We start from the raw sequence: 27,611 nt of genomic DNA on the forward strand, positions 1-27,611 counted from the left end.
AACTGATTTTACCGTGGTCCACGGTTTGGTTCCACACATGTTCGAACACTGCAGATATGAGGAGCTGTGGACCTAACCTAGTGTATGTCTCCTTTTAGGATACTTCAGTGTTTGAGAAATGAGAGATTTGGAACAACAACCTAAATCCCTTGGAGCCCTATGACATTTTAAGTACATTCAATGGATAGTATTCTGTCCATTGATACGCAGGTTGTTAGAGGCTGCCCTGCAGGCCAGAGGAAGAAATGAGCAAAATAAGCCGAATGTGCCTGCTTTGATAACAGGGACACTGAGTGGGTGCCTCCTACACGGACATCTGGCAAATGGACCACAGGATGTTAACAGTGAACTCAACAGGAGACCTCTCCTACGGTTTCTGCAAGGTGCAGAAATGTATTTTGATTCCCTCTTCCATTTCTTTCTTTTGTGGTGAATCAGTACTAATAAAGTCAGTCCTTGTATTTATGGTTTAACGTTCTTCTTTCTCTCCTTCTTGGCCCTGTTCAACACTGCCAACCCTACTTGAAATTGCCTTTGTCTGGTTCTCTTCCTGCCTCTTAGGCCACTCCTTCCACCTTTGTAGGCCTCTTATCTAGTTCTTACACGTTGCAATGACTTTATTGCACTTATCATCTGTAAAATGGGGTTACTCCTATGATTTTTTTTCCCTGTGGCCTTGTGAGAATTAAGATTATGAATGTGAAGACTATCCATGGAGTACTGTCTATAAATGTTAGCTAATATTACTATTATCTCATGAATTTATTAGTGAACTGGTTCCGTGCCTTGCCTTGCAGTCTTCCTCTTCTCCAGTCTTCTCTCCACAACCTAACTAGAACTTTAATAAATCACATCAGATCATGTGATCCTGTCTCCCAGGAAACCCATCAGTAGTTTTCGAGTGCTTTCAGAATAAAGACAAACGCATCTCATAGCACTCTTGCTCCTTAATCCCTGTGCCTTAGCCACACTAACTTCAGGCTTCTTGCATGGTCCTTGTTCACTCCCCTAGGGCTTTTGCCCACGATATTTCCTTCGAAACCCCCTGCAAGTTTTGGTTTAAATTGTCCCTCTGGCCACTGCCAGGAAGTCACTTCCTTCTCAAGTCTGCCCTGTCAGTTCTGCAGTCTCATTGTACCATATTCCTCTCCCCTAGAACTTCTCGGTTTGCAACTGCACATTTATACGGTGACTACTATTTATAATTGCTATAGCTTCCTTTGTGTTTCCTCCACGTGACATCTCAGACTGAACTTTTGTTATTCACCCCACCAGTCTTCTTGTTGCTCAAGCTCAAAGCCTTGGATTTGGACACTGCACATGCAACAGCAAATTCTATTGCCTCTCAAGAATTTAACCAGCTACCTGCATTTCCACAGTTACCCACATCATCACTTTCTGGAATGTCACAATACCTCTCAACACATCTTGCTCCTTTCTCTGCCCCCAGCACTGATGCTCTTGCCTACTTACAAGACAACTACCCTGATCCTTTAAATAGTCATGTGTCACTTAAGGATAGGGGTACATCCTGAGAAATGCGTGGTGAGGCAATTTTGTTGTTATGTAAACATCATCAAGTGTGCTTACACAAACTCAGACGGCATAGGCTGTTGCTCCTAGGTTACAGATCAGCACAGCCAGTGGCTGTATTGAGCATGGTGGGCAATTGTAACTAAGGATTTGTGCATCTAAGTGCAGAAAGGCACAGTAAAAACAATAGGTAACAAGGCTTTTTCAGTCCCATTATCATCTGATGGGACCGCTGTCATACATTATGGTCCAGTGCGGAGCGAAATGTCATTATGCAGCGCATGTGTCACCCCTCTACCGAGACTCTCCACGACTGACCACATGCTATGGGCTGAATCATGTCGGTTCCAAATTATACGTTCAGGTTCTACCTGGGCCCCCACGCAGCTGAACTGGAGGCAGCCATTTTAAGGGGATCTTAAGGCTAACAGAGGTGGCAAGGATGGAGCCCTGATCCACAGAAGTGACGTCCTCTGAAGAACAGGAAGAGCCAGGGGAGGCCCGTGTCCACCTTGTGAGGACACACTGAGTCAGCCGCTGCTAACCAGAAAAGGGCCTCCTCACCTCCGGGGCTGGAGCATCCGGAATTGAGCTGGTGGTATCAGGTTAAGGCAGCCTGAGCCCACTCACACACGGCTCCACTAGCACTGAAGCCCAGAGCTGACTCAGAGCTGTCACATCCCTCATCCCCTAACTTTCCGGCCTCATCGCTCATCTGGTCAGCAGCTCCTGCCAGCCTGGCCCACGGGCCGTTCACACAGCCTCTGCTGCTGCCCTGCCTGGAAGGTTTTCTCCTAAGTTCCTGTCACTCACTCCTGCACCCAGATGTCCCCTTTCACTGCAGACATCCGATGGGAACTTTGGCCACCCCCACCTCACCCACTACATCCTTTCCCCTTCCTTGGCGAGCTGTTCCTGCAGCCAGGCAGTCCGCCTTTCACCTACTCGTCCTGTCTGTCCTCTCACTAGTGCGCTCCAGGAGAAGCCATGGCCTGTTCTGTTCACGCTCCATTCCCAGGACACAGGGAGCTCACGGTAGGCGCTCGTGTGCTCAGTTACATGGCCATGGACCCAGATGAGCTCTGCAGCTGAAAGGGAGCACGAAGGCCAGTCACTAATGCGGGCTCCCTACCAGAAAGCTGCGCTTCTGTTCCTGGTCTCTTCTGGTTTTCTGTTACTCCTGGAGCTCTAGGAGCCCTGGGTACCTGGTGCAAGCGCCGTTCCTTCCTCTGTTAGGGACCATAACAGAGGAAAGGTTGTCAATGAGATGCAGGTTAATCACAATGCACTGGCTGGCACCGGGGCTCACTAGGCTAATCCTCCGCCTTGCGGCGCCGGCACACCGGGTTCTAGTCCCGGTCGGGGCGCCGGATTCTGCCCCGGTTGCTCCTCTTCCAGGCCAGCTCTCTGCTGTGGCCCGGGAGTGCAGTGGAGGATGGCCCAAGTGTTGGGCCCTGCACCCCATGGGAGACCAGGAGAAGCACCTGGCTCCTGCCATCGGATCAGCGCGGTGCAGCCATTGGAGGGTGAACCAACGGCAAAGGAAGACCTTTCTGTCCACTCTGCCTGTCAAAAACAAAAAAAAACAAAAAAACAAAAAACAACCTACACACCACAATGCACTGAGGGCTGCGTGGCTGCAGCATGTACAGTGTTTTCAAATGCCTCTGTATATTCTGATGCTCTTCCATCCCCTTCAAGGGCTCAGCAAGGGATGGTGTTGATCCGCATAAATATTTAAAATGCAGAAATACACTATGTAATTACAAAAACGAGAACCAGAGAAAGCCATTGTGTTCACTGGGTAGAATACTGATTTGCTGCTAAGAAAGTTAAAGCAACTCGGCTCCTCTGCTGTTTCTGTTAAAAATGGGAATTCCTCACAAGCCAGACCAGCCAGTGACTTCCCGGGAAGAGCCCACATTACTTGTTGCCCGTCACTGTGTTCTGGAGGGCTGAGCTCTTGCGAACGCCTTCCCTTCACCACCGGCTCGAGACCGTTTCACAGCTAAGCTCCCTTCTCACCTTCAAAACCACAGCCTTTAAAACGGAGGCGCCACGGGCAGTGTGGACACACCCACCGCCTCGCCGCGGAATTCATCGCTGCTTATGCAAATCTCGCCCGGCCCGGCGGGGCTGAGCCTCCCACCAGACCTGGGCCCCGAGTAGGCGCCAGGGCCGCCGCGGGCCTCGCCGGCGGCCGCCCCCGGCCCGCGGGCCCCGCCAGAAGGCCCGCAGCATCGCCCGCAGGAAGCAGGGCCGCTGGCCGCGTCAGCCGGGCCTCGGGTACCACGCGCCCTGAGGCGCGGGGAGGGAGGGGGAGTCGCAGCCCCGTCGCCCTGCCGCATCTCGCGAGATCTCGCCGGCTCGGCCCAAGCACTGCGAGTTCGCAACTAAAAAAAAAAAAAAAAAAGCGAGGTGGCGAAAGCCCCCGAAGCCGCCGCCGCCGCGGTGGCAGCTGCCGCGAGAGCATCAGCCGCCACCGGCGCGCGCCGAGGCAGGGCCCGCGCGGCGTCCGCGGCCTGCGCGGCCGGCCCCTGACGCGCGGCCCCGGGCGGAGCTGGGGGCGGCGGCCGGGGGCCCGCTCCTCTGGGCTGCGGCGCGCGGCTGGCGAGGGTGGCGGCCGGGCGGGAGGAGAGCGACGGAAGAGGCGGCGGCATAGAGGGCTTCCCTTCGCGACGGGCGGTGAGGCGACGCGCGGCCGCGCCTGCTCCCGGCCGGCCGTGACCCCCGCGGTCGCGTGGGGCCGCGCGGCGGGACCCCGGGAGGGCCGGGGCGCCCGGGGAGCGCTCGGCGCGCGCCACTGCGGGACCGCGGGTGGGCGGGCTGAGGGGCGGAGGAGCCGCCGGCCCCGCCCCCCGCGTGCTGCAGCCGGAGCCGCTACCGCCGCGGCCCCGCCGAGCCTTTAAACAGCGGGGCCCGCCCCGCGCCCGCCGCACTCGCGCTGACTCGGCTGCCGGCGGCGTTCGTGCCGGCCCGGGCGAGCGACGGCGAGAGCGGGCGGCGAGGAGGGCGACCGCCTCACCTGGCCTTGCAGTCGCCGCCGGCGCAGGCCAGGGGCGTGGAGGGCGCGCAGCCCGCGACGTCCGCCAGACTCTCCAGGTCCGCCGGGGGTCGGGCGGCGATGGAGTCGGGGCCCGCGGGGCCCTCCTCCGGCGCCCCGAGGCCGGCCCGAGTCGGGGAGGCGCTGCCAGCCGCCAGCGGCGTGGACCTGCCCGGCACGGCGGTGCCCTCGGTGCCGGAGGATGCTGCGGTGGCGAGCCGGGGCGGCGGCGGGGTCCGCGGCGAGGGCGCCGCGGCGGCCGGGGACGGGCTAGGGAGACCCCTGGGGCCCACCCCGAGCCAGAGCCGCTTCCAGGTGGACTTGGTTTCCGAGAACGCCGGGCGCGCCGCGGCGGCCGCTGAAGCTGGGGCCGGGGGCAAGGAGACCCCCGCGGACGGCAAGGCCAGCGGCGAGAGCGGGCAGGCCAAGGGCAGCGAGGAAGCCAAGGGCCGCTTCCGCGTGAACTTCGTGGACCCTGCCGCCTCCTCGTCGGCGGACGACAGCCTGTCGGATGCGGCGGGCGTCGGAGGCGACGGGCCCAACGTGAGCTTCCAGAACGGCGGGGACACGGTGCTGAGCGAGGGCAGCAGCCTGCACTCGGGCGGCGGCAGCAGCGGGCACCACCAGCACTACTACTATGACACCCACACCAACACCTACTACCTGCGCACCTTCGGCCACAACACCATGGACGCCGTGCCCAGGATCGACCACTACCGGCACACGGCCGCGCAGCTGGGCGAGAAGCTGCTGCGGCCCAGCCTGGCCGAGCTCCACGACGAGCTGGAAAAGGTGAGCGCGCCCAGCCCGAGCCAGCCCGAGCCCCGGTGCGCGCCGAGCCGCCTGCCCTCCCGGGGGAGGTGGCGGGAAAGGACGCGCACGACTCGCTGGCATCTCTGGATTCAGCTGTCAAGGGTGGAATTGCAGAGGAATGTAACTTAATCTCTTGAAAGTTGGCAGCAGCGTGGGCCGGTTACGTGATCCTGGAGAGGCCGCGTGTAACCGCCTTCCCCGTCCAGTTGTGTATGGCTCCCCCACGCTTGGCCGCTGCCGCCTCTCTGAATGACAGCCGTAGCTGTGGGCCGGAGGAGGGAGCGCGCCCTGGGGAGGTGGAGGTGGGGATCTCCCCCGGGAGAGGGCGGGGAGCACCCGGCGTCTGCTGTCCTTTGCAAAGACTGCAGGTGGCTGGGGTGCACCCTGAGGGATCCCCGGAGTAGGAGCCACGGTGATGGAAGGAAACTCTTACTGGGGCGCCTTTGTGGGCTATGGATGATTGCAGAAGCCCAAGGCTTGAAATCTTGAATATGCAGAGGATCTCGAATCTTAAGTCTTGGAACCTGCTATTCATGAAAACGACTGGAATCCAGTTTTTGTCATGTAAACCTTTTGGGAGTGGGGGAATTGGTTTTTCTATGAAGGGTGTCTCTCTCCAAAGACCTGGGATCTTTGCATAAGCAAAGATTTTGTGAACAGAAAACTCTCGCTGACTTTTGGCTGTGTTAAGATTTTTATTTGTTCAGGGTTCAAAATCATTGTTTTGAGATAGCACTTAATGCTTTGGACATGTGAGTAATATTTAACTTCTTTATGAGTTGGGGTTCCTTGAAGTCTGCCTTTGCAAGTGTGTAACAGCGACATCAATGGGATTTTGTGAGGGCAGAGTTGGTATCCCGTAGGTTGAAGTGATCCTTGTGTGGGGCAGTTTAAATCTCATAAATTGTGAGATAGCCTTTGGATATCAGTTCATGCAGCCGTTCCTACGAGACTGTACTTGTTGCAGTGTTTGATAATGAAACAGTCACACACTTTGAAATAATTACTGAGGTCACAGGCCTGACCGCTTATTGATTGTTTAATGCCTGACATCATTTAGCTTTACATAGTACTACTCCTGTCTTTCCATTGTGGGAATTTGTAATATCAGAAGCAAAACGGTTTCTCACACACTGCTGTTGTTGATAGTGCTGTAGTTGGTTTGACATCGATTCTCTCCTTTCTCAGTCTCTGTAGACTGAAGTGGATAACGGATCGGGTCGTTTGCCTCTTCTCAGAGTGTTTTCACTATTGAAAGTGTGGTACAGATACATTGCACGTTGTTCTCCACGGCCAGGTAGTTTAGCAGGAATCTGTGGTTACCCCGAAGATTTAGAAAGACTTTCACCTGGAGGCTGTGATGCGCCTGGAACCTACCTAGATGCTTCCTAGGGACATGTTTTGTTTCTGTTTTAATTCAAATCTCAGTAACAAAGCCCTACAGGTTCTCAAAGCTGTAGGTTTTGTTTTTGGTGTGCCTGTTCTTGGCATTTTTGGTAGTGTCCAGAAAACAGCACTTGTGTGGCAGTTGAAGGAGTGGGCCTGAGCCGCCTGAGCTCCCTGGGAAGGTTAGAAAGAAGTGCGGTGACAGCACAGGGCCAGGTAGCGCATGCAACGCCTTGGCAAGTGTAATGGTTTTCTGCTCTTACATCGGCCCTTCAGATAGTGCAGCATTAAGGTCTAGGATTGCATTGTTACATTATCTTAATTCCTACATTATTAGATGAATGTAGTACATAAGATACTCACTGAGAGGTTTATTTATTCAACACACAGCGCAGTGACTGCTTTGTAGGATTGTTTCTTCACTGCCACTTAGCAGTGTTTATAAGGTGCAGCAGTAACCGAGAACTGAGGATGTTTTTGCTGAGATTTTCAGCAGGTGGATTGAAGAAGGGTCTGATGCTCAGAACAGATGTGGCTCTGCGCACTGGTGCAGGAGAGGGACGGCGGCCTGAGGATGCGCCATCACCCCGAGTTCCTCACCCTGGCTGGACTGGCTTCCCGCTCCCTGAAACCAGCCTGAAGGCGTTAGCACTCAGTGGGGTACGGTATGCAGGATGCCCATCACATTGACTGCTGGCGTTTTATTGATGGTCAGAGGCGCGAGTTTGGCTACTGAATGCTTAGTATCTACCCTGAGTTTAACTATGTGGGAATGTAGGAAAGAACAGAAGTAAAAGAAGAAGAAGAAACTTGTTGTTATTGTCTGCCTTACACTGGGATTCTTGTCATTGTCTGCCACATTGACTTGTTAAAAGGATTTTGCCTAAATGCCTAACTGTAGAGGAATAGTTGAAACTCCATGATGCATCTTGCTGTGTTACACCAGGACTCACGACCTCTCCATTTTCAAATATCTGTTGGGGACTGGGCTTTCCAGTGTGCTGGCCACATGGATGTGGCCCTGTGGGATGAGGCACTGATGAGCATAACAGGTGCCTCCTTTGCCTGGACACGTTAGCCACATAGTTGGACAAATAACGGAGTTACAGACTTTTTCTTTTTTTAAGATTGGCTTTATTTGCTTGAAAGGCAGAGTGACACAGATCTTCAGCTGCTGGTTCACTCCCCAAGGTAGTGGCTCTAGTGAGGGTCTAGTTGGAACCAGCTGTAATTGGGTTTGGGGAGAAGTTCGTTTGCCATTAGTTTGATACGGAAGCTGAGGCCTGAAGGAGGCCTTGATGATATGGCGGAGAAACTCCAGGCCAAGGAACCGTGAGGTGACCAAGAGGGGGGTGTTCCAAGACCCCGCGGCGGTCAGACTACCTTGGTGTAAGTGTAGCAGGATGGTGTGGAGGGGTTTGGTGTGAGGGCATGATGGACCCATTTTGTTTTCACATCTCCGGCTGCTGGGTGGTGACTGGAAACAGGAGGTGGAAGCTTTCCTGAGGTCTGGGTTGGAAATCATGGAGCTGGTAGGAGAATGGATCTGGTGGGGCTTTATGAGACGTGGCAGTGAGAGACGCAGGCTCCCTGTTTGGATATACGGCCCCACAGTTGGCGAGGTGGGCATGGGTGGAGGAGGAGCAGACTTGAGGGGGGCAGGCAGCGAGGATGAAGAATAGTGTTGAATAGCCCGAATGGGTCTTGTTCCAAGAGTCACTGGGTGGAGGCAAACACACGGACGGTGGTTTAAAGTCATGCGCAGAGTGGGTAAATGAGATCCAAGGACGCCATCTGGGCTTGGGCCTAGAGAATGTCTACAGGTGTGGTGGAGACTCCGGAGCCACCAGGAGGGATGTAGCGACAGCTGCTAGGCCCGTGAGAAGTAGCGGAGAGCAGTGTTGGAGAAGCTGAGGGAAGAGGTTTAAAGAGCCGATGCCAGGAATTGATTAAAAATAAATTGCTGCAGAAAAATCAAACCACCGTGGTCATTTCTACCCTTATAGGGAGAGATAAAAAACAAGGTAACAAGGCGGTAAATATTTGGTGGGCAGGTTTACCATGTGTCCTGGAAAACCCATCGTCCACAGTGGAGAAGCAGAGTGATGAGGGACCCAGGGTGACTCCTGCCTAGTGAAGCAGGCTTCTTTGGTTCTTTGTTTGTTTGTGGTAAGATAGCAAGCATTGCCTTTGTGCCTTTCCTTAGTCCAAGGATTGGGAGATTCTGTAGACAGCCTCTGCCTCTGCTTTTCTGTGTATGAAGACAGGAAATGTGAAGGGAGCGACTTCTGTGTCTTACCAGGCTGATTGAGTGTTCGATTTAATTCCTTAGAAAGAAGCTGTGTTGATATTTTATTCAAGATAAAATGGTCTCAAGGAAACGATGACATTGCTCATTGAAAGGAGCAGAGCTGGGGCCGGTGCTGTGGCATAGTGGGTAAAGCTGCCCCTCTGGTGCCTGCACCCCCTATGGGCACCTCTTCATTTCCCAGCTGCTCCACTTCCGGTCCAGCTCTCTGCTATGGCCTGGGAAGGCAGTGGAGCATGGCCCAAGTCCTTGGGTCCCTGCACCTGCATGGGAGACCCGGAGGAAGCTCCTGGCTCCTGGCTCCGGATTGGTGTAGCTCCGGCTGTTGTGGCCATCTGGGGAGTGAACCAGCAGATGGAAGACCTCTCTCTCTCTGCCTCTCCTTCTCTCCCTATGTAATGCTGACTTTCAAATAAATAAATAAACCTTAAAAAAAATAAGGAGCAGAACTGCACTTCATAGCTTGGCTTTTCTGACTTTGGTGCCCAGGTACAGCGGTTACAGGGAATCACTCTTACCTCTCCTTCCTGCCTGTGCGTCAGACCTGCTCTGAGCTGGCCGGAAGGTTGGGGGAAACTCTGGGGCCTGCCATCTTTAGCCTTCCAGAGGACCGAATGAGACATAGCTGGCAGAAGTGAGGAGCAGGAATACTTTGCGGCGATGTGATACAGTTACTGCTTCCTACCCCTGCCTCCTGACTGGGCTCTGAGCCTGTGTCTCAGATGTGTCCATGCAGAGGATAGTTAGTTCATGGAACGTGTCAGGGTGGACGCTTGCTTTACTTCAGGACTTGAAGTAAAACACTAAGCAACGTGGTACCTCCTCTGACAGTGAGCTGCTCCTCAGAGTGCACTGTGTTGATAACCAGGCAAGGTCCACAGGCTGCTGACAACATGGTATAGTTGGAAGCTGTGAGGGTTAACAGTGGGAACAGGGGTGGGAAAACGTCTTGGTAGGTGTGGAGAGCCGAGTGGTTTCCAGAACTGGACAAACGGGAGACCCCGATGCCAGCTCTGCCTCGAGAGTCTCCTGACGCTGGGCACTGGACTGACTCGCAGCAGCGCTGTGTGCGTTCCCGAGTTCTCACCAGCTGACCACCTGGCTAGAAAGACATTTGAAGATTCAAAATGTGGCAGAAAAGAACATTGGATACTGTTCAATTTTCAATCCTATGAGACTGGAATTTAATGGACGAAAGTGGAACTTACAGGTTTTCATGTGTTGAGTATCTTTGGTTTTAATTATATGGTGTGTATATGTGTTTGGGAAGTCTGTAGTATAAATCAAATTGGTTCTGTGATGAAGTGAAATGAATACAAATTCAGTGATTCTACAGGTACGTATTGCGAATCCACACTAGGCCTGTTCTGAGTGCTGGGGATGTGGCAATGGACAGTGCACGGGGCTTTCGTTCTCTTGGAAAACAGTTAGCAAGTAGGTTGGGTGTAGCTACCGTGAAGCAGAGCGTGGGGGCTGCCTGGCGGGGGCTGTGGTGGTGAGAAGGCTTCTCTGGTGAGTGACTGCTGTAGGAGAGAGAGGGAGGGATCGCCCCGCGCGGAAAGTAGGGAGAGCACTGCAGGCGCCTGGACCCTGAGGTGGGAACGTGCCTGCGGTGCAATGCTGGCCTCACAAGACACAGTGATGGGAGAGGACGTCACAGGGTAGTGAGGAGCAGATAGCGTAAACCCTGTAGGTCATCAGAAAGATGCAAGACTTTACTCTGGAGTAAAATAGGCATTGGGAGGTTTAGACACAGACGATATGATCCATTTTGTTTTTTAAAATAGCACTCTGATTGTCATACAGTAAATATTCTAGAAGGGGGGCCAAGCGTGGAAGCCAGTAGACTGGCTGGAAGCCTGCTGCTCTAGTTGAGTTTTAAGGTGATGGCTGAAGTATAATTGACAGGTGATGGGATGCCAGATGTGTTTGTTTCAAAGGTGGGGTTGTTGGGATTTGCTGGTGGTTGGATGAGAGATACATGGAAAGAGTAATGCCCTTGTTTACCCTGTTAGAATAGAGTTGATGTTTGTGGAGAGGGGGAAGACTGGGGAAGAGCAAGCTTTGGGAGGTGCACTTGAGATTGGGTTTCTTTCTTTAGTTTAACAGGGCAGACACATAGAAAATTACAGTGACTGGTTTATTCCACAGTTGAACTTAAGAAAACAGCTTTCATACCATAAAGATGTTGCTTTTGGTCCTTCAAGTAAAACTAAAGACCAGTCGTTTTTCAAGTAGAGGGTGTAAGAGGGTTGGGTTGGGAACTGATGGGTAGACTCCATAGAGTGAAAACAGGCTGAGGGCTCAGAGAGAGAGAACTACTGAAAATAATGAAGTTCAAAACGTCACTGGTTTCCCACGTAAAACATGAATCTGTCTTCTCCCGGTGGGTTTTTCAATGCTTTTTTCACTAGAACCTCTGTGGTACTGGTTAAAGCTATTAGAAAAAATTTAAAAGTTGAAGGAGAACTTGAATTTCTGCGAAGAATGGAGAAATCTGAAAAGCAAAGATAGCTTAGTGATGGCTGACCCTCTGCAGGAGCTAATTGTGGCAGGTATACTCATCGCATCCTTGACCTCAGGCATTTTTCTGCTTTAAATTTTTCGCTGTGCTTTTCTTGAACGTTCACAAATTAGATATTTGTCTAAGATGGGGATTCTAGGAATGTCTGGGATGGTTCTTTCTGTTAGGTTGGTTTACATTAGTTCCTCAAACAATTTTTATATTTTTAAATTTTTTAAAAAGATTTATGTATTTGAAAGGCAGAATTACAGAGAGAGAGGTAAAGAAACATGCAGGGATCTGCTATCCACTGGCTTTCTCTCCAGATGGCCTCTGTGGAACTTGGAACCCTGTCCACATCTTCCACGTGGGTAGCAGGGGCTTATACCGTCTTCTGCTTTCCCAAGTGCCTTAACAGGGAGCAGTGAGGATTCTAACTGGTATTCATTCATATGGGGTACATGCATTGCAGGCAGTAGCTTAACCTACTGCACAACACCAGCCCCAGTTTTGTTTTTTTTTTTTTAGGATTTGTGTATTTATTTGAAAGGCACAGTTGTACAGGGTAGGGCGAGGCAGAGAGGGAGAAAGATCTTCGTTCCACTGGGTCACTCCCCGAATGTCTGCAGTGGCTGTGCCTGGGCCAGGCTGAAACCAGGAGCCTGAAACTCCATCTGGGTCTCCTACCTGGTGGCTGGAGCCCAAGCACTGGGGCTATTTCCTGCTGCTTTTGCAGGTGTATTAGCAGGGAGGTAGATCAGAAGCACTGGGAAGCTAGGCTTCAATTGGCACTCCAGTTTGGGATGTGGTTGTCCAAGCAGCAGCCGGACCCACTGCACAACACCTGCCCCACATTTTTAGTTTGTAACAGTTTGGTATGTGAGTCATTTATGGTTGTGTTTTGTTTTTGTTTTTTGGAGGTCGGTGATTGGTAGGGCAAGTCAGGTAGGAGAAGACTTAAAGGATCCGAGGTGCCTCTGGCCATCTGAGAACCAGGGAAGAGGAAGCAGAGAGGAAGGGGAATGATTGAAACAAATTTCGTTTAGGTGTGGTAATTGAAGGTCTGAACTAGGGCTTACTGTGCCTTGGCCAGAAGTAGGAAACTCTGGGGCGTGACAGGCCAAAGGCTCCAGTCCCACATTCAGACTAGCACTTTTTGTAGTTACAGCTTTTTGTCACCTAAAGTCTTTATAAACACTGTCCAAAAGAAATATAATCTGAACCATAAATGTTTAAAATTTTCTAGGTGCCACCTTTGTAAAAAGTCAGGAAGCAACACGTGACATAATTTTAATGATAGGTTTTGATATTGTACTAGAAACATTCTTTGAGTCTTAATACTGTAACTGCTAGTTATGTGTGGATGATGCATTTAGGTTAAAATTGAGTTCTTCGTTTCTTGAGGCAAACTTTAAGTGCTGTCTATCCACCTGTGGCTAATGGCAGAGTGGACAGTGAAGATAAAGAAGCTTCCCGTTACCACTGAGACCGGTGAGATGCTGCTGCCAAGGGAAGTGGTGGTTCAAGGACTCCGCTGTCCTTCATTTCTTCATTGCTTCCATGGCCCATGGTGTCACACTAGGTTAAAATCATTGCACAGTTAAATTTTCTTCTGATTTTGCATCCACAAATAAAAATTTCTTACACATTAGGTCTTCAGTGAAGTGTTTGATTCCTTGGAATTTGTCCATCATTTTTCTTGTTTGCATTTTTTAATGGCAATTCCAGTACTTTTTTTTTTTTTTTTTTTTTAAAGCAGTAAGCATTCTAGCCACGTTTAATGAACAGAGTACACTTGACAGACCAGGCAGGCAACTCAAGACAGAATGAGTAATTGCATTTTTAATTGGAAAGTAGAGAAAGTGTCTTCCATCTGCGGGATCGCTCCCAGATGCCTGCAGTAAGCAGGGCTGGGCCAGGCCCGCGGCGGTATCTCTGAAGCCAGTCCTTGTCTCTACTTTCTTCTGGACCAGTGGTCCAGAATTTCAGCGGGTTGACTTTGTTTTTTATTTTTTTATTTATTTATTTTTAAACAGGCAGGTTGTGTTTTATTCAACCTCTTGCTATAGTTTAAGAAGCTTTTCTGGTGATTCCTAGAGAGCCAGGTTTGAGAATGCATGTCCTGGACTTTGGTTGTTCCTGCGATGGTAGTGTATAGTTTCCTTGGAGACTCTTGATTTTCATCTTTGAAATACCCCAATATAAAGCACAAATTACCAAAGAGCTGCTTTTAACTCTTAGATGGTGGTATATAAAGCTGAATTAAGTTGCCAGCTATTAAACATGTGCTGCGTTTTGGAGGACATCTGTAGTGTGGGTGTAGCAACCTTGCAACCCTTGGGGTTTTCAGATACACAAACTCAGGTTAGCATCTGTGAAAGACACTGGGGCGGGTGGGGGGGATAGCAAAGACCTCAGGTGCTAATTCCTGAGTATTTTCTAGGGCTAGACATTAGCTATTAAGGAAGCTGAGGCATTAGGAAAAGCACGCATGTTGCTCATTAAGGGCTCTGTTTAAGTCTTGTAGTAAAGTCAGGCACACAAGTACTGTCTGACAGTTTGAATCCTGGTGTTCATCTGGAATAGTTAGGCCAGGTAGTACCACTGTTTTACAGCACCTGATGGTTCCCGGTGTAAAGAGTTAGGCTCTGCTGTCTCAGAAATTAAGCTTTATAGTAACATTTCATAGGAAGAATTTTTGTTTGGAAATGTCTGCACTTTTTTTTGACAGGCGGAGTGGACAGTGAGAGAGAGAGACAGAGAGAAAGGTCTTCCTTTTCCATTGGTTCACCCCCTAATGGCCGCTGCAGCCGGCGCACTGCACTGATCCGAAGCCAGGAGCCAGGTGCTTCTCCTGGTCTCCCATGGGGTGCAGGGCCCAAGCACTTGGGCCATCCTCCACTGCACTCCTGGGCCACAGCAGAGAGCTGGCCTGGAAGAGGGGCAACCGGGAAAGAATCTGGCTCCTCGACAGGGACCAGAACCCAGTGTGCTGGCGCCGCAGGTGGAGGATTAGCCTAGTGAGCTGCGGCACTGGCCCTGCACTTTATTTTATCATCAGTTTGAATCCTAGTTTAGAATGAAATTGTCACAGAGTTGAGAACTCAAGTATTTGCAATGATGTGTTTCTTTGTTTTTAAGATTGGTTTTTTTGAAAGTCTAGAGTTAAAGAAGAAACAGATCTTCCATCTGCTAGTTCATTTCCTATGTGGCCACAACAGCCAAGGCTGGGCTGGCTAAAGCCAGGAGCCAGGAACTTCTTGTAGGTCCCCCACATGAATGCAAGGGCCCAAGTATTTGGGCCCTTCTCTGCTGCTTTACCAGGCGCATTAGCAGGAAACGGGGTCAGAGGTGGAGTATCCCGGACATGAACATGAGCCCTTATGAGATGCCAGCATCAAAGGTGGCGACTTACACACTACACTACAACTCCTACCCCAGAGATGTATTTTATAAGGGAGATGTTTTCTGGCAAAGCTCGTCAGGAAATAGGCTCAATACTGATTTATATCTGGAGTTCTAGAAGTAACATCTGGCTTTTAGGCTTGGAGAAAATATTAGACTGTCTAACATGCTTCAGTTGCAGTTATTTAACAGATTTGCCTAACAGAAGCAAAGCTAAGATCCAGCAATTAAGCAAAACAGCAACAAAAAGTCTCTCAAGTAAAAGGGGTTTGCTGCACATGTATGTGGGTATTATTGTATACATAGCATATGTTTCGTACATTATTCTTAGATATGTGCCCAACTGATTTCCAGAAAATAGAAATGAATGCTGATGCTGGCAGGAGTGGATCCTGACAGAGGGCATCTTGTAGAGACAGAGATAAGAAAATCAGGAAAAGCAGAAGCAAAAGTTCTCAAAAATACCATCTATACTAGCATCTTAGTTACATACAAGATTTCTCTAACATAATGCTGCCATAAAATAACCACAGTGTTTTAAATCTTAGTTCAGAAAAGACCCAATGAACTATATTTTGGAAAATGTGACTCTCAGGTCATCCTAGACTATCATATCTTAAGAAACTGAGGATTAACCCTTGTCAGAAGATTTAACAATCGTATACACACCCAACAGAGAACACTCAGATATATAAAGCCAATATTGTTAGATCTAAGCGGAGAAGAGATAGACTGCAGTGTGATAACAGCAGTGGGGAATGTGAATACCCCGCCGTCATCAGTGGGCAGATCATCCAGAAAGTCAGCAAACATGGAGGTGAACTGTACGGTTGAGCAAATGGACGTAACATTTAGAGAACATTTCACCCCACAACTACAGAGTACGCACACTTCTCATCAGCTCACGGGACATTTTCTAGGATAGATCATATTTTAGGCCACAGCTATATGTTAAGCCATAAATCAAGTCATAGTAAATTTAAAAAGGATTAAACCTTTTCAAAACCAACACTTGAAAAATGTGTTTCAAGATTTTCATTGTACTTTAACTGTACAATGTTCTTACTTTCTTATGAAAAGAGACTAATATAGAAATTTTGGAATATAGAGCAAGTAAGTTAGAATACCTCAACCCTTAATGACATTTTTTGCACTTTTAGGTGTGTATTTTAAACAACTTTGTATCCTTTTCCTGCCTACCATTAAATAATTAAATATTAGTGCATAAGTACTCAGTTTCCTATTCATTCTTCTTTTTTTTTTTTTTTTTTTTTTTTTTTTTTTTTACAGGCAGAGTGGACAGTGAGAGAGAGAGAGAAAGGTCTTCCTTTGCCGTTGGTGCACCTTCCAATGGCCGCTGCGGCCGGCGTACCGCGCTGATCCGATGGCAGGAGCCAGGTGCTTCCTCCTGGTCTCCCATGGGGTGCAGGGCCCAAGCACTTGGGCCATCCTCCACTGCACTCCCTGGCCACAGCAGAGAGCTGGCCTGGAAGAGGGGCAACCGAGACAGAATCCGGCGCCCCGAGCGGGACTAGAACCTGGTGTGCCGGCGCCGCAAGGCGGAGGATTAGCTTATTGAGCCGAGGTGCCGGCCCCTATTCATTCTTGTGGTAAATGATACTCTGTTTCTTCTTCGTAGGTAATTTAGTCCATTTACATTTATCGTGTCTCAGATGTAATTAAACTGTCATCTGGAGCTGGGAGCCAGGAGCCAGGGGCTTCCTCCGGGTCTCCTACATGGGTGCAGGGGCCCAAGGACTTGGCCCATCTTCTGCTGTTTTCCCAGGCCATAGCAGAGAGCTGGATTGGAAGTGAAGCAGCTGGTACTTGAGCTGGCGCCTATATGGGATGGTCCCGCTGCTGGCGGCAGCTTTCTTGCTACGCCACAGTGCTGGCCCCTTCATTTTTTTTTCCCACCTGTTTTCCCTCTGGTCCTCCTTTCCTGTCATTTTTTGGTGCTGATCAAATTTTTTAGTATTCCATTTTAATTCTACTGATTTTCCTATTTTTCAGTTACAGCACTTTGCATATTTTTAGTGGTTGGTGTACTTAGAATATTGAATTTCTTTAGCTAAAGTAGTGCTGTTATTGTTGTGTTAATAAACCACACAACACATTCTTTCACTTGTTGCTTTTAGTAGACAAATGACTGAAAAGCAAAAAGAAAAGAAAATGTGTATGATTTTAAAATAGTTAACTCACATTTACCTTTTTTAAAGATTTATTTATCTATTTAAAGGTCGTGGTTACAGAGAGAAAAAGGGAGTGGTAGTCTACCTACTAGTTCACTCCCCAAATGGCTGCTTCAGCTGGGGCTAGGCCAAGCTGAAGCTAGGAGCTGGGAGCTTCATCCAGGTCTCCCACATGGGTGGGGCCATCTTCCACTGCTTTCCCTGGTATATTAGCGGGGAGCAGCCGGGACTTGAACTGGTGCCCATAGGAGATGCTGGCCCTGAAGGCCATGACTTAACCTTCTGTGCCACAGCACCAACCCCATTTCTGTTCTTTACATTTTTTATGGATTTGTGTTTCCATCTGATCCAGCTTCTTTATCTTGTGTACTTCAAGTTCTGTTTTTGTTTATCTCAACATGTCTGTATTTCACTTGAGCCTTTTTTTTTTTTTTAAGATGCATGTATTTATTTGAAAGGCAGGGTTAGAGGGGAGAGGCCAAGAGAGAAAGATCTTCCATTAGCTGATTCCTTCTCCAAATGGTTTCAGTGGCCGGGGCTGGTCTAGGTCAATGCCTGGAGTTTCATCGTGGTCTCCCACATGGGTGCAGAGGCCCAAGCACTCGGAGCATTCTCAGTGCACTCTCGGGCGCACTGACAGGGAGCTGGATGTGAGGGATGGCAGCAGGGACTCCAGCCAGCACCCATGTGTGATGCCAGCGCTGCAAGTGGCAGCCCCTTCACGTAAGCTTTGAAAGGAAGTTTTGCTTTGGTATAGACTCCTTCACTGCTGGGTTTCCTTCTTCCAGAGTATGAGTTTGTCTTTACAGTATCTTGATCTTCATTTTTTCTGATAAGGAGTCAATCCAGAGATACATGATGTGTTTGTTCTTTGAGTGTTTTAATATTTTCTTAGTCCCTCTGGCTTTGAGTGATGTGACCATGGCTGAGGTACTTGTGTGCAGCCTTGTTGGGTTTGTTGTTTCTTGGTTTGTAAGGTAGTGCTTTTCACAGCTTCCTTCTGCTGTTTGCAGTCTGCTGGTTAAGTCCATATAGAATTTTCCTTTTCAGTTATCATGATTTTCTTTTAAAATTAAAAATTTCTAGTTTTTAAATACAACTTCTGTTTCCCTATTGATTTTCCCTCCCTGTTACTCAGTGATTTCATAATGACCTCTGATTTTTTTGACAAACTGCTCACAGCTATTCTGAAGGGCTTGTCTCCTAAATCCAACAGCTGGTCCCTCCGGCAATTAATTTCTAATGCTTGCTTTTTTCTTCATGAACATGAGTTTTCTTGTTTATTCACATTTACTATTTTTTTAGTTGGAAATTGGATGTAGATGTATGACAATGACTTTGAGTGAGGAAGTAGGCATTTGATTTTGCAATGAAGCCACCATTTAGGATTCTTGCATTCCCTGTCTGAGTGCCTGGCTTTGGTTTGTGGCATGGACTTGGGATTCTAGGTTCCTAGGAGTATGCTTCTTAGGAGGCAGCAGGCGACAAGTGATTGGGTCTCTGTGACCCATGGGAGAGACCCAGATTGAGTTACCAGCTCCCAGCTTTGGCCTGGCCCCATCCTGGCTGTTGCTGGTATTTGGGGAGTAAACTCTATTGGGTGTGAGGGAGTTCTCTTTGTCTCTCTCTCACCTTAAATTAAAGAAATTCTTTAGAGGATTTTTGTTTTTCATGCTAAAAGGCATTTAGTTTAAGGCTGAGAAGGATTATTGGTTTTTGTTCTAAAAGGCACTCACTGTAAGGCTCAGCCTGCAAACTTTTCCTCTCATGCATTTTTTTTTTTTTTTGACAGGCAGAGTTAGAGACAGAGAGAAAGGTCTTCCTTCCATTGGTTGACCCCCAAAATGGCCACCACAGAGAAGCCAGGAGCCAGGTGCTTCCTCCTGGTCTCCCATGCGGGTGCAAGGCCCAAGTGCTTGGGCCATCCTTCACTGCCTTCCTGGGCCACAGCAGAGAGCTGGACTGGAAGAGGAGCAACCGGGACTAGAACCCAGTGCCCATATGGGATGCCGGTGCCGCAGGTAGAAGATTAACCAAGTGAGCCACGGCGCCGGCCTTTCTCATGCATTTTTAAACATTTTTTTTTTTTTATTTATTTGAGAGAGAGAGAGAGACAGACAGAAATCTTCATCTACAGGTTACTACCCCAAATGCCTTCAAAAGCCAGGGTTGGGCCAGGCTGAAGCTAAGAGCCTGAAACTTGACATGTTGAATACTTCACATGGGTGGCAGGAATCAAAGTACTTGTGCCTCCTTGGTGTGCATTTGCAGGAAGCTGGGTTGGCAGTGGAGTGACCAGGACTGGAACCAGGCTGTCTTATGGGGTGCAGGTGCCCAGAGCGACATCTGACCCTCCCCTTACTTACTACCTGGTGTCATCTCTGTTTTTTTTTTTTTGTTTGTTTGTTTTTGTTTGTTTGTTTTTGGACAGGCAGAGTGGACAGTGAGAGAGAAAGGTCTTCCTTTTGCCATTGGTTCACTCTCCAATGGCCGCCGCGACCGGCGCACTGTGCTGATCCGATGGCAGGAGCCAGGTGCTTCTCCTGGTCTCCCATGGGGTGCAGGGCCCAAGCACTTGGGCCATCCTCCACTGCACTCCCGGGCCACAGCAGAGAGCTGGCCTGGAAGAGGAGCAACCGGGACAGAATCCGGGGGACTAGAACCCGGGGTGCCGGCGCCACAAGGCAGAGGATTAGCCTAGTGAGCTGCTGCACCGGCCTCTTTTTTTTTTTTTTAGGGCTTCCGGCTCCTCCTCTGTTTGTAATTTGTGGCCATCTGAGATTAGGGGGTTGCCTTTCTGTCTTTCCACCTTTTCAAAAGATGCTGTGAGAGTCCTATTTCTGGTGTTTCAGACAAGTGAGGCTGTGAGCTGTGAAGCCACACGCAGTTGGGGGAGGTGCTCAGTGAAAAAGCAGCAGAGTTGGGGATTTCCCTGGGTACAGCCATTTACACACTGAGTATTTCCTTTCTTTTTGCTTTTCCCTTTGCCCTGTTTTTCCCCCCATGCACATAGAGTTGATCTGTCAGTCAGGGATTGAAATCTTGGCCATTCCCTTGAACAGTTGTGTGATCCTCAGAAACAGCACTTAGTACCACTGACCCTGAGTTTCTTTCAATGGAAGATAAAAAGATGGTGTCCATAGTGAGAAATACCACGCATTCAGTGAGAAATACATGAAATATCCAGTGTAGGTGCAGTTTTTGTTAAACATTTTGGTTTTCCGTGTATGTTGCTTCTGTAATGTGTTAACAATGTATGGTGCTGCTAGTCTTCTATTTTTCTATGGCCTTTATAACTTGGTTCTTTTGGTTAAATAAAAAAATTTTAAATGTAGGTCACACAGGTATGGTAATAATTGATACTGGAAATCCAGTGTACATTTTTATTGAAATTATGTTTTCATTTTAGCCAGTTTTTGTGGAGTTGGAAGCAATGTATAAGTTACAATCTTAGTGCATTCTGTTGTAACTCAGTCTTGGTTAGTAAAGAACATGATGCGCTAGGTAGAGACTGAATTCTTCAGCTGCCATCAGCATTTCTGACTTGGTTCATTGTAAAGTCACATGGTCACACCGTCCACTTTTATCTGTGGTACTTGAGTTTTGAGCTTTGCATTAATGCCACTGGATATTAATAGAGCATTGTTAACCAGAGCAGATTGGATTCCTGTAAAACAATACATTGTTTTGAAAGAGCAGTCTGTATGGGGAGCATTACACTGAATACACCAATCACCGACAGCACGGATAGGAAATGCTGGTAGCTTGGGGATGATATAATTGGCTAGTACTTGATAAAAAAAAATTGTAGAGTAAACTCAGTGAATTTCGCATCTAAATTTGCCTATGTATGCACATGTTTTTAGTTATTAAATCAGCTTTGTTTCATGATATCTTAATCCTTTGGCTTACTTTAGTATTAAGCGGATGTGGTTAAACTGAGAAATTTTGATCTTTGTATTACAATTTTAGTTTTTTTTAGGATATGAACAGCATTTGTTGGTGAACTTCAACATTTTTAATGTAGTCATTGGATTTAAGTCAACTATAAGGTGGTTGTAAGTCGAGTAAAAAGTTTATGTATATTGACAGTGCCTCAGAATTAAGCTCTGCCCTCAAGATCATTAACTGTGACTTAATTTGCTTAAATACTGCTAGACCAGAAGTTCTACTGTTCTCGGAGCGTGCAACCTAATAGTTAGACTGAGGTGGTCCATGAGGAAGGAAGGAATTTAATATCTGTTAAGTAAAATTTTAGTGCTGTATAAGTTGAAAAATATTTCTAGTAGTTTGATCGTTGGTCTTTGAAGCCAGGTTGTTTGCACTTGTCCCTGTGGGTCTGCTGCTGTTGTGGGAGATAAATCCTCACTGTCCTGCGGAGCGGTGACGTCATACTTGTGTATGTAGGGTCAGTGCTTTTTTATTGTTTTCCAAAAGTAATTTTAAACTCTGCTAATGCTGAATTACAGGACGTTAAGTGGTGGAGTCGCAGTTAATAAGTTAATAGTTTCTCAGTCTTTTTTTTTTTTTTTTTTGGTCAGGCAGAGTTAGACAGTGAGAGAGAGAGAGAAAGGTCTTCGTTCCATTGGTTCACCCCCCAAATGGCCACCAAGGCCGGTGCTTCCTCCCGATCTCCCATGTGGGTGCAAGGACCCAAGGACTTGGGCCATCCTCCGCTGCCCTCCCTGGCCACAGCAGAGAGCTGGACTGAAAGAGGAGCAACCAGGACTAGTAGCTGGCTCCCCAATTGGGACTAGAACCTGAGGTGCCGGCGCCACAGGGGGAGGATTAGGCAAGTGAGCCGTAGTGCCAGCTGTTTCTCAGTTTTTAAGTATTCAGAATCCATTTTTAAACTCATGAATAGTTGGGGTAATTGCTTGTTTATAATAATAGCGAAAAAATTTTTAAAAGGTTTGTTTATTTGAAAATCTGAGTTACAGAGAAGGAGAGGCAGAGGCTGAGAGAGAGAGAGAGAGAGAGAGAGATTTTCTACCCACTGGGTCACTCTCCAAATGGCCTCAACAGCCAAGGTTGGGCCAGCTTCCCAGGTCTCCCACATGGGTGGTGGGCCCAGGGACCTGGGCTGTCTTCTGCTGCCTTCCCAGGAGCATGAGCAGGGAGCTGGATGAAAAGTGGAGCAATCCAGCCGGTGCCGTGGCTCACTAGGCTAATCATCCGCCTGCAGCTCTGGCACACCGGGTTCTAGTCCCGGTCGGGGCACTGGATTCTGTCCCGGTTGCCCCTCTTCCAGTCCAGCACCTGGCTCCTGCCATCGGATCGGCACGGTGCGCCGTCCGCAGTGCACCAGCTGCGGCGGCCATTGGAGGGTGAACCAACGGCAAAGGAAGACCTTTCTCTCTCTCTCTCCCTCTCTCACTGTCCACTCTGCCTGTGGAAAAAAAAAAGTAGAGCAATCTGAACTTGAAACAGCACCTTGCACACGGTGGCTTTACCCCCTATGCCATAGTGCATAGGGGGTTAAAATTTATTGAACATTTACACTGTTAATGCCAGGCACTAAGTGTTTTGAGGGCATTATTTGGAAAACAGACTGCACGTGACAGCTCAGAGTTTATGTGCTATATATTAGTGTCTCTAATAAAAAAGACAAGTCTCCACTGTTTTAAGTGTCCCATTTTCATGCAGATTGAAGACAAAAGTGAGTGCATAGATTATGAAAAACCAAGTATTGTGCATAAAAGCAGATAGTTACAGAGTGTGATTTATGCTATAAAGGAAACCAAAGGGATACTGCTAAACACCTTGGTTGAGTGGACTTTGGATGGGAAGCGGGAGCCCACATTTAAGACTTAAAGGAGTATGCTGCAGACAGAAGAGCCAGCCAGAAGCCCCTCAGGAGAGAATACGTTAAAATGTTCTAACCAAACAATAGTAAAACCAGTTAAATATTTTAGAACTCTCAGTGATTTTAACTTAAAAAGGTTAAGAGTTTGGGGGGTATCAGAAATGCCCAGGAAAATGAATTAGAATTGGAAAGAAATCTGTGGTTGGAAGAATCAGAAAAATGTTTACCTTTTTTTTTTTTTTTTTCTTTTTTCTGTTTTAAAGATTTATTTGTGTATTTGAAAGGCAGAGGCAGCCTGAGAGAGAAGTCTTCCATCTGCTGGTTTACTCACCAAATGGCCAGGGCTTGGGGCAGGCAGTCTGAGGCCAGGAGCCTGTAGCTTCTTCCAGGTCTCCCACGTGGGTGCAGGCACCCGAGCACTTGGGCCATCTTTTGCTGTTTTCCCAGGCCGTAGCAGAGAGCTGGATTGAAAGTGGAGCAGTGGGGACCCAAACGGAAACTCCTATGGGAGGTTGGCACTGCAGGCGACGGCTTTACCTGCTGCGTCACAGCGCTGGCCCCTAAGCTGTCCTGTAATCATGTTACATTTTACTGTGTTTGATAACAAAACACCAGTGACAAATCAAAAGAATTCTATGTGGATAATTTTACTGTAAGCCTCCCTGAAAAGGCGAGGGTAGAACAGGTGCCCCTGGGTGTCCACAAGTTGCAGTGGGCAAGTGTGTGAGCGAAGAAAGGCCCTAGTGTGACCTAGAACATTGATGAAAAAGAGATAGTGGCTTAAGCAGCCAGCGGGTATTTTTAATCAGAAAAAGGAAATCATAGATGACAAACTGATTGGCCTAGTTTAGCTACCCTCTCCACCATAAAGATCTCCAAATAAGCTTCCACTGGTAAATAATGATGCGCTTAAGTCTAGTACACAGTTTCATTCTAAAGCATTTGACCTGCCTTCCCAGATGGATTGTGTCTGGACACCATGGCAGTTTTTTCTCCCAGTGGATGGTATGGTGTGGGTGTCTTTAACAGAGGGTTTCATGGACACTGTACCAAGAGATAAAAGTAACAGAGGCAGGGAGGGAAGTAGAATAAGAAGAGGAAGGAAGGAAAGAAGAAAGAAAATAAGACAGAAAATCAGTGTCCCGGCGCCATCCAGAACTGCTGTACTTTCTTGGAAGACCGTAGCAAGCTTTGGTGTCTGCAGGTTTGGAAATAAAGGAATGAGAGAAAGATGAAGCACAGTGAAGAGTAGAAAGAGCTGGTGAAGCCGAAAGTTTAAGCAAGACAGCATCCAGAGATGATACTAATTAGGGGTGTCCCCTTGCCCAACGTAGGTACCTAATATGTAGTTTACCTTGACTCTCTATACAGTTCTTTCATTTAGAAGATTGTGTAATCTACCAATTGAGTAGCATCATGGTTTGGGACAAGTTAACCTCTGATTTCACTGGGATAGGAACACCTGCCACTTGAAGATGCGCCAGTCAGGAAAACTGGACTTGTAGCCAAGTGTAAACATGTGCTTGATCCACGGCAGGCTTTCAGTAAGTGTCCATTGTTAAAGCATGCTGCCAGATTATGAGGTATGAGGGTCTCACATACTGAGAAATCTTGGTTACTCCCTCTTCATGGTGTTAGGCATAACTGTTTGTTTTTGCTTACAACTTTGAACAAAGCACTCTGGTGTAAATTACAATAAATAAGAATTGGGTTGGATTTTGTGCCAGGGTCCATTCCACCCGCAAATATGCAAAAATATGCAAGTTAATTACCGAACCTCAAACCTGTTCTTAAACCAGAGTTGAGCTTTTTAAACTGTTAAATCCCAAGTTTTCAGTTCTGTGACTATTTGAAACACATAATGTTTGTTTCCAGGTTACCATAAGTGATGTTAAAGGCTTTATATGTGTCTATATATAGAATGATAGAACTTAATGGGAGGAGTGAAAAAAAATCTTTTCCCCAGTACATTTTTCAAGTGTTTATGTAGTTAACAGGAAATGATAAAGGGAAATCTCATAACTGGATGAAAATAAAGTGCACGTAACTGGGGAGTCGGCCTATGACTCTGTTAAGAGGGCTTTTCCCTCTAGACTTTTGTTTAGCACAGATGTTAATTTGGGATGGAATTTAAAATTTGACTCATGGATGAAGTGGTTGGGTTTTGTGTGTGTGATCTCCCATATTGTTGGACTTGTGCATTCTTGGGTGGCTTATAGTAACCAGAATGTTTTATCATTAGACCATCTGGATTGCCAAAATAATTATACTCTGGGTAGCCTGAGCAATGGTAGATGGGTTTGTTATGTGTTCCACCTTAGCTGCTATCCTGTGCATGTCTTCTACATAAGCCATTGTTGGGTATGTAAAAACTTGATAGTTTTTCCTTTTTGCATTATTTCCTGTTGACGTCTGTTTTTGTCTGCCATTTTAGGTTGTTTAGTAAGATTTTGGTTTACCACGAAAAATGTGGGAGACCTAGATGAAGGTCCTGGCTTCCCATCCCCAGCCATTGTGGCCATTTGAGGAGTGAACCAGTAGATGGAAGATCTGTCCCTTTATCTGTGTAACTGCCTTCTAAATAAATATGTCAACCTTAAGAAAGGGTGCACTACTTCTGTGACCAAAATTTTATTTCATCAAATGATGGAAGACTTTTTCAGTATGACCTTTTTAGTTGTCATTTGGCAGTGAGTGAATTAGTGTTTGACCCATTTTGTGACATCAGGAAAACAGTTAGCAGGTAGATGCTTGCCACTGCGTAGAATTATCTCACTGAAAAACTCTTCCACTTTATATCCAAACTTTCTTCCTTTATTCTTCAGTAAATGATCATCTTTTTTTTTTTTTTTTTTTTTTTTTTTTTTTTTTTTTTTGTAAATGAATATCTTAAATGATCCTCAGAGCAGCTCTATAAATTAGCGTATTGCTTTAAGAAGCATTTTTCAGTTCCAGGGATGATAGCTAAAGCAAATTTCCATCCTCTAATTAGACCTCTGCATTGAAGCATCCACTCTCAAAGAGCCCACAAAACAAGATCAAGATGAATGTATGTTTCAAAGCCTCAGTGGGGATGGGAAAGGGGAGGATCCCTTAGCTATGGGAGGGGCCCTGACGTGCCTACAGGCACTGCCTTTGCTCCCCTTGTGCTGTGAAGGCCCGGAGCTTGTCACAGGGCAGCAGCTGGGCCCTGCGTGCCTCTGCAGTCCAAGGAAGCTGTGCCCTTGTTCCCATAGTGTCAACTGGAGGTGTATACCTGTGTTTGTGGGAGATTGGCTGGGCATTGAAAAGTCAGACCACATAGGAGTATTGCTCACTGATTTTTTTTTTTTTTTTTTTGACAGGCAGAGTGGACAGTGAGAGAGAGAGACAGAGAGAAAGGTCTTCCTTTGCCGTTGGTTCACCCTCCAATGGCTGCCGCGGCCGGCGCACCGCGCTGATCCGATGGCAGGAGCCAGGAGCCAGGTGCTTTTCCTGGTCTCCCATGGGGTGCAGGGCCCAAGCACCTGGGCCATCCTCCACTGCACTCCCTGGCCACAGCAGAGAGCTGGCCTGGAAGAGGGGCAACCGGGACAGAATCCGGCGCCCCAACCGGGACTAGAACCTGGTGTGCCGGCGCCGCTAGGCGGAGGATTAGCCTGTTGAGCCGCGGCGCCGGCCCTGATTTTTTTGTTTTTAAAGATTTATTTTATTTATTTGAAAGAGTTACAGAGAGAGGTAGGTCTTCTGTCCACTGCTTCACTCCCCAAATGGCCGTAACAGCCAGAGCTAAGCTGATCCGAAGCCAGGAGCCAGGAGCCTCCGTGTCTCCCACGTGGGTGCATGGGCCCAAGAACTTGGGCCATCTTCTACTACTTTCCCAGGGCATAGCAGAGAGCTGGACCGGAAGTGGAGCAGCCAGGACTTGAACTGGTGCCCGTGTGGGATGCCGGCACTGCTACACCAGGACGCTAGCCCCAAAGTATTTACTTTAATAAAGACCACTTCGTGCATCAGAAAATGTGCCCTGGGGCTGGCACTGTGGTGTAGCCAGTTAGGCCACTGGTTGTGACACCATGGTCTTGTATTGGAGTGCAGTTTGAGTCCTGAATAGTCCTCTTCCCATCCAGTTCCCTCCTGATGTGCCTGGGAGGCGGCAGGTGATGGCCCAGGTACTTGGGCCCTTGACACCCTTTTGGGAGACCCAGACTACACTCTGTCCCACCGTTGTGGCCTCTTAAAGAGTGCATCACCAAATGGAAGCTCAATCTCTCTCTCTAACACCATCTTTCAAATAAATTTTTACATAAAAATGTCCCAGTTTATGGTACAACTGTGTTGCTTTTCATCTGTAATCTCAACTGAAAAATAACAATTCTAAGAGGATTAGAAAATTTCCTAGCATATGCTTAATAAAAATTGGTTAGTGAATATTCAAAGAAATACCTTTCCTAGGTATTACATCATTGGAGATTTCGTGGCCTTACGGCCTGGGCTGTTGAAGAGAACTAGTGATAACATTTTAATGTAGTAAATAGTTAAAGTACTCAGAAACAAACGCATTGGTGGGAGTGGACATTGATAAAGATACAAACAGAAGACAGTGCTGTAGTCTCAGAGCCAGTTCAAAAGCAGCATTAAGG

At 47.9% G+C, this 27,611-nt stretch overlaps 1 protein-coding gene across 4 annotated transcripts in view; it reads left to right on the top strand.

Moving 5' to 3' along the window:
- The first annotated feature begins 4,474 nt into the window (after positions 1 to 4,474).
- The window catches only part of SLC12A2 (solute carrier family 12 member 2), a 93,179-nt gene continuing 70,042 nt past the window's right edge, over positions 4,475 to 27,611 (top strand). For all 4 annotated transcript variants that reach the window (XR_016235339.1, XR_016235340.1, XM_002710086.6 and 1 more), the window contains exon 1: positions 4,475 to 5,368. Coding sequence is in view for 2 of the 4 variants with exons in the window: in XM_002710086.6 (XP_002710132.6) it covers positions 4,658 to 5,368 (711 nt within the window). In the remaining 2 variants the exon portion in view is untranslated. The remainder of the gene's footprint in view (positions 5,369 to 27,611) is intronic.

This window comes from Oryctolagus cuniculus, chromosome 6 (genome assembly GCF_051225735.1).
Source record: "Oryctolagus cuniculus isolate XC-2025 breed Fujian yellow rabbit chromosome 6, ASM5122573v1, whole genome shotgun sequence".
NCBI classification, from domain to species: domain Eukaryota; kingdom Metazoa; phylum Chordata; class Mammalia; order Lagomorpha; family Leporidae; genus Oryctolagus; species Oryctolagus cuniculus.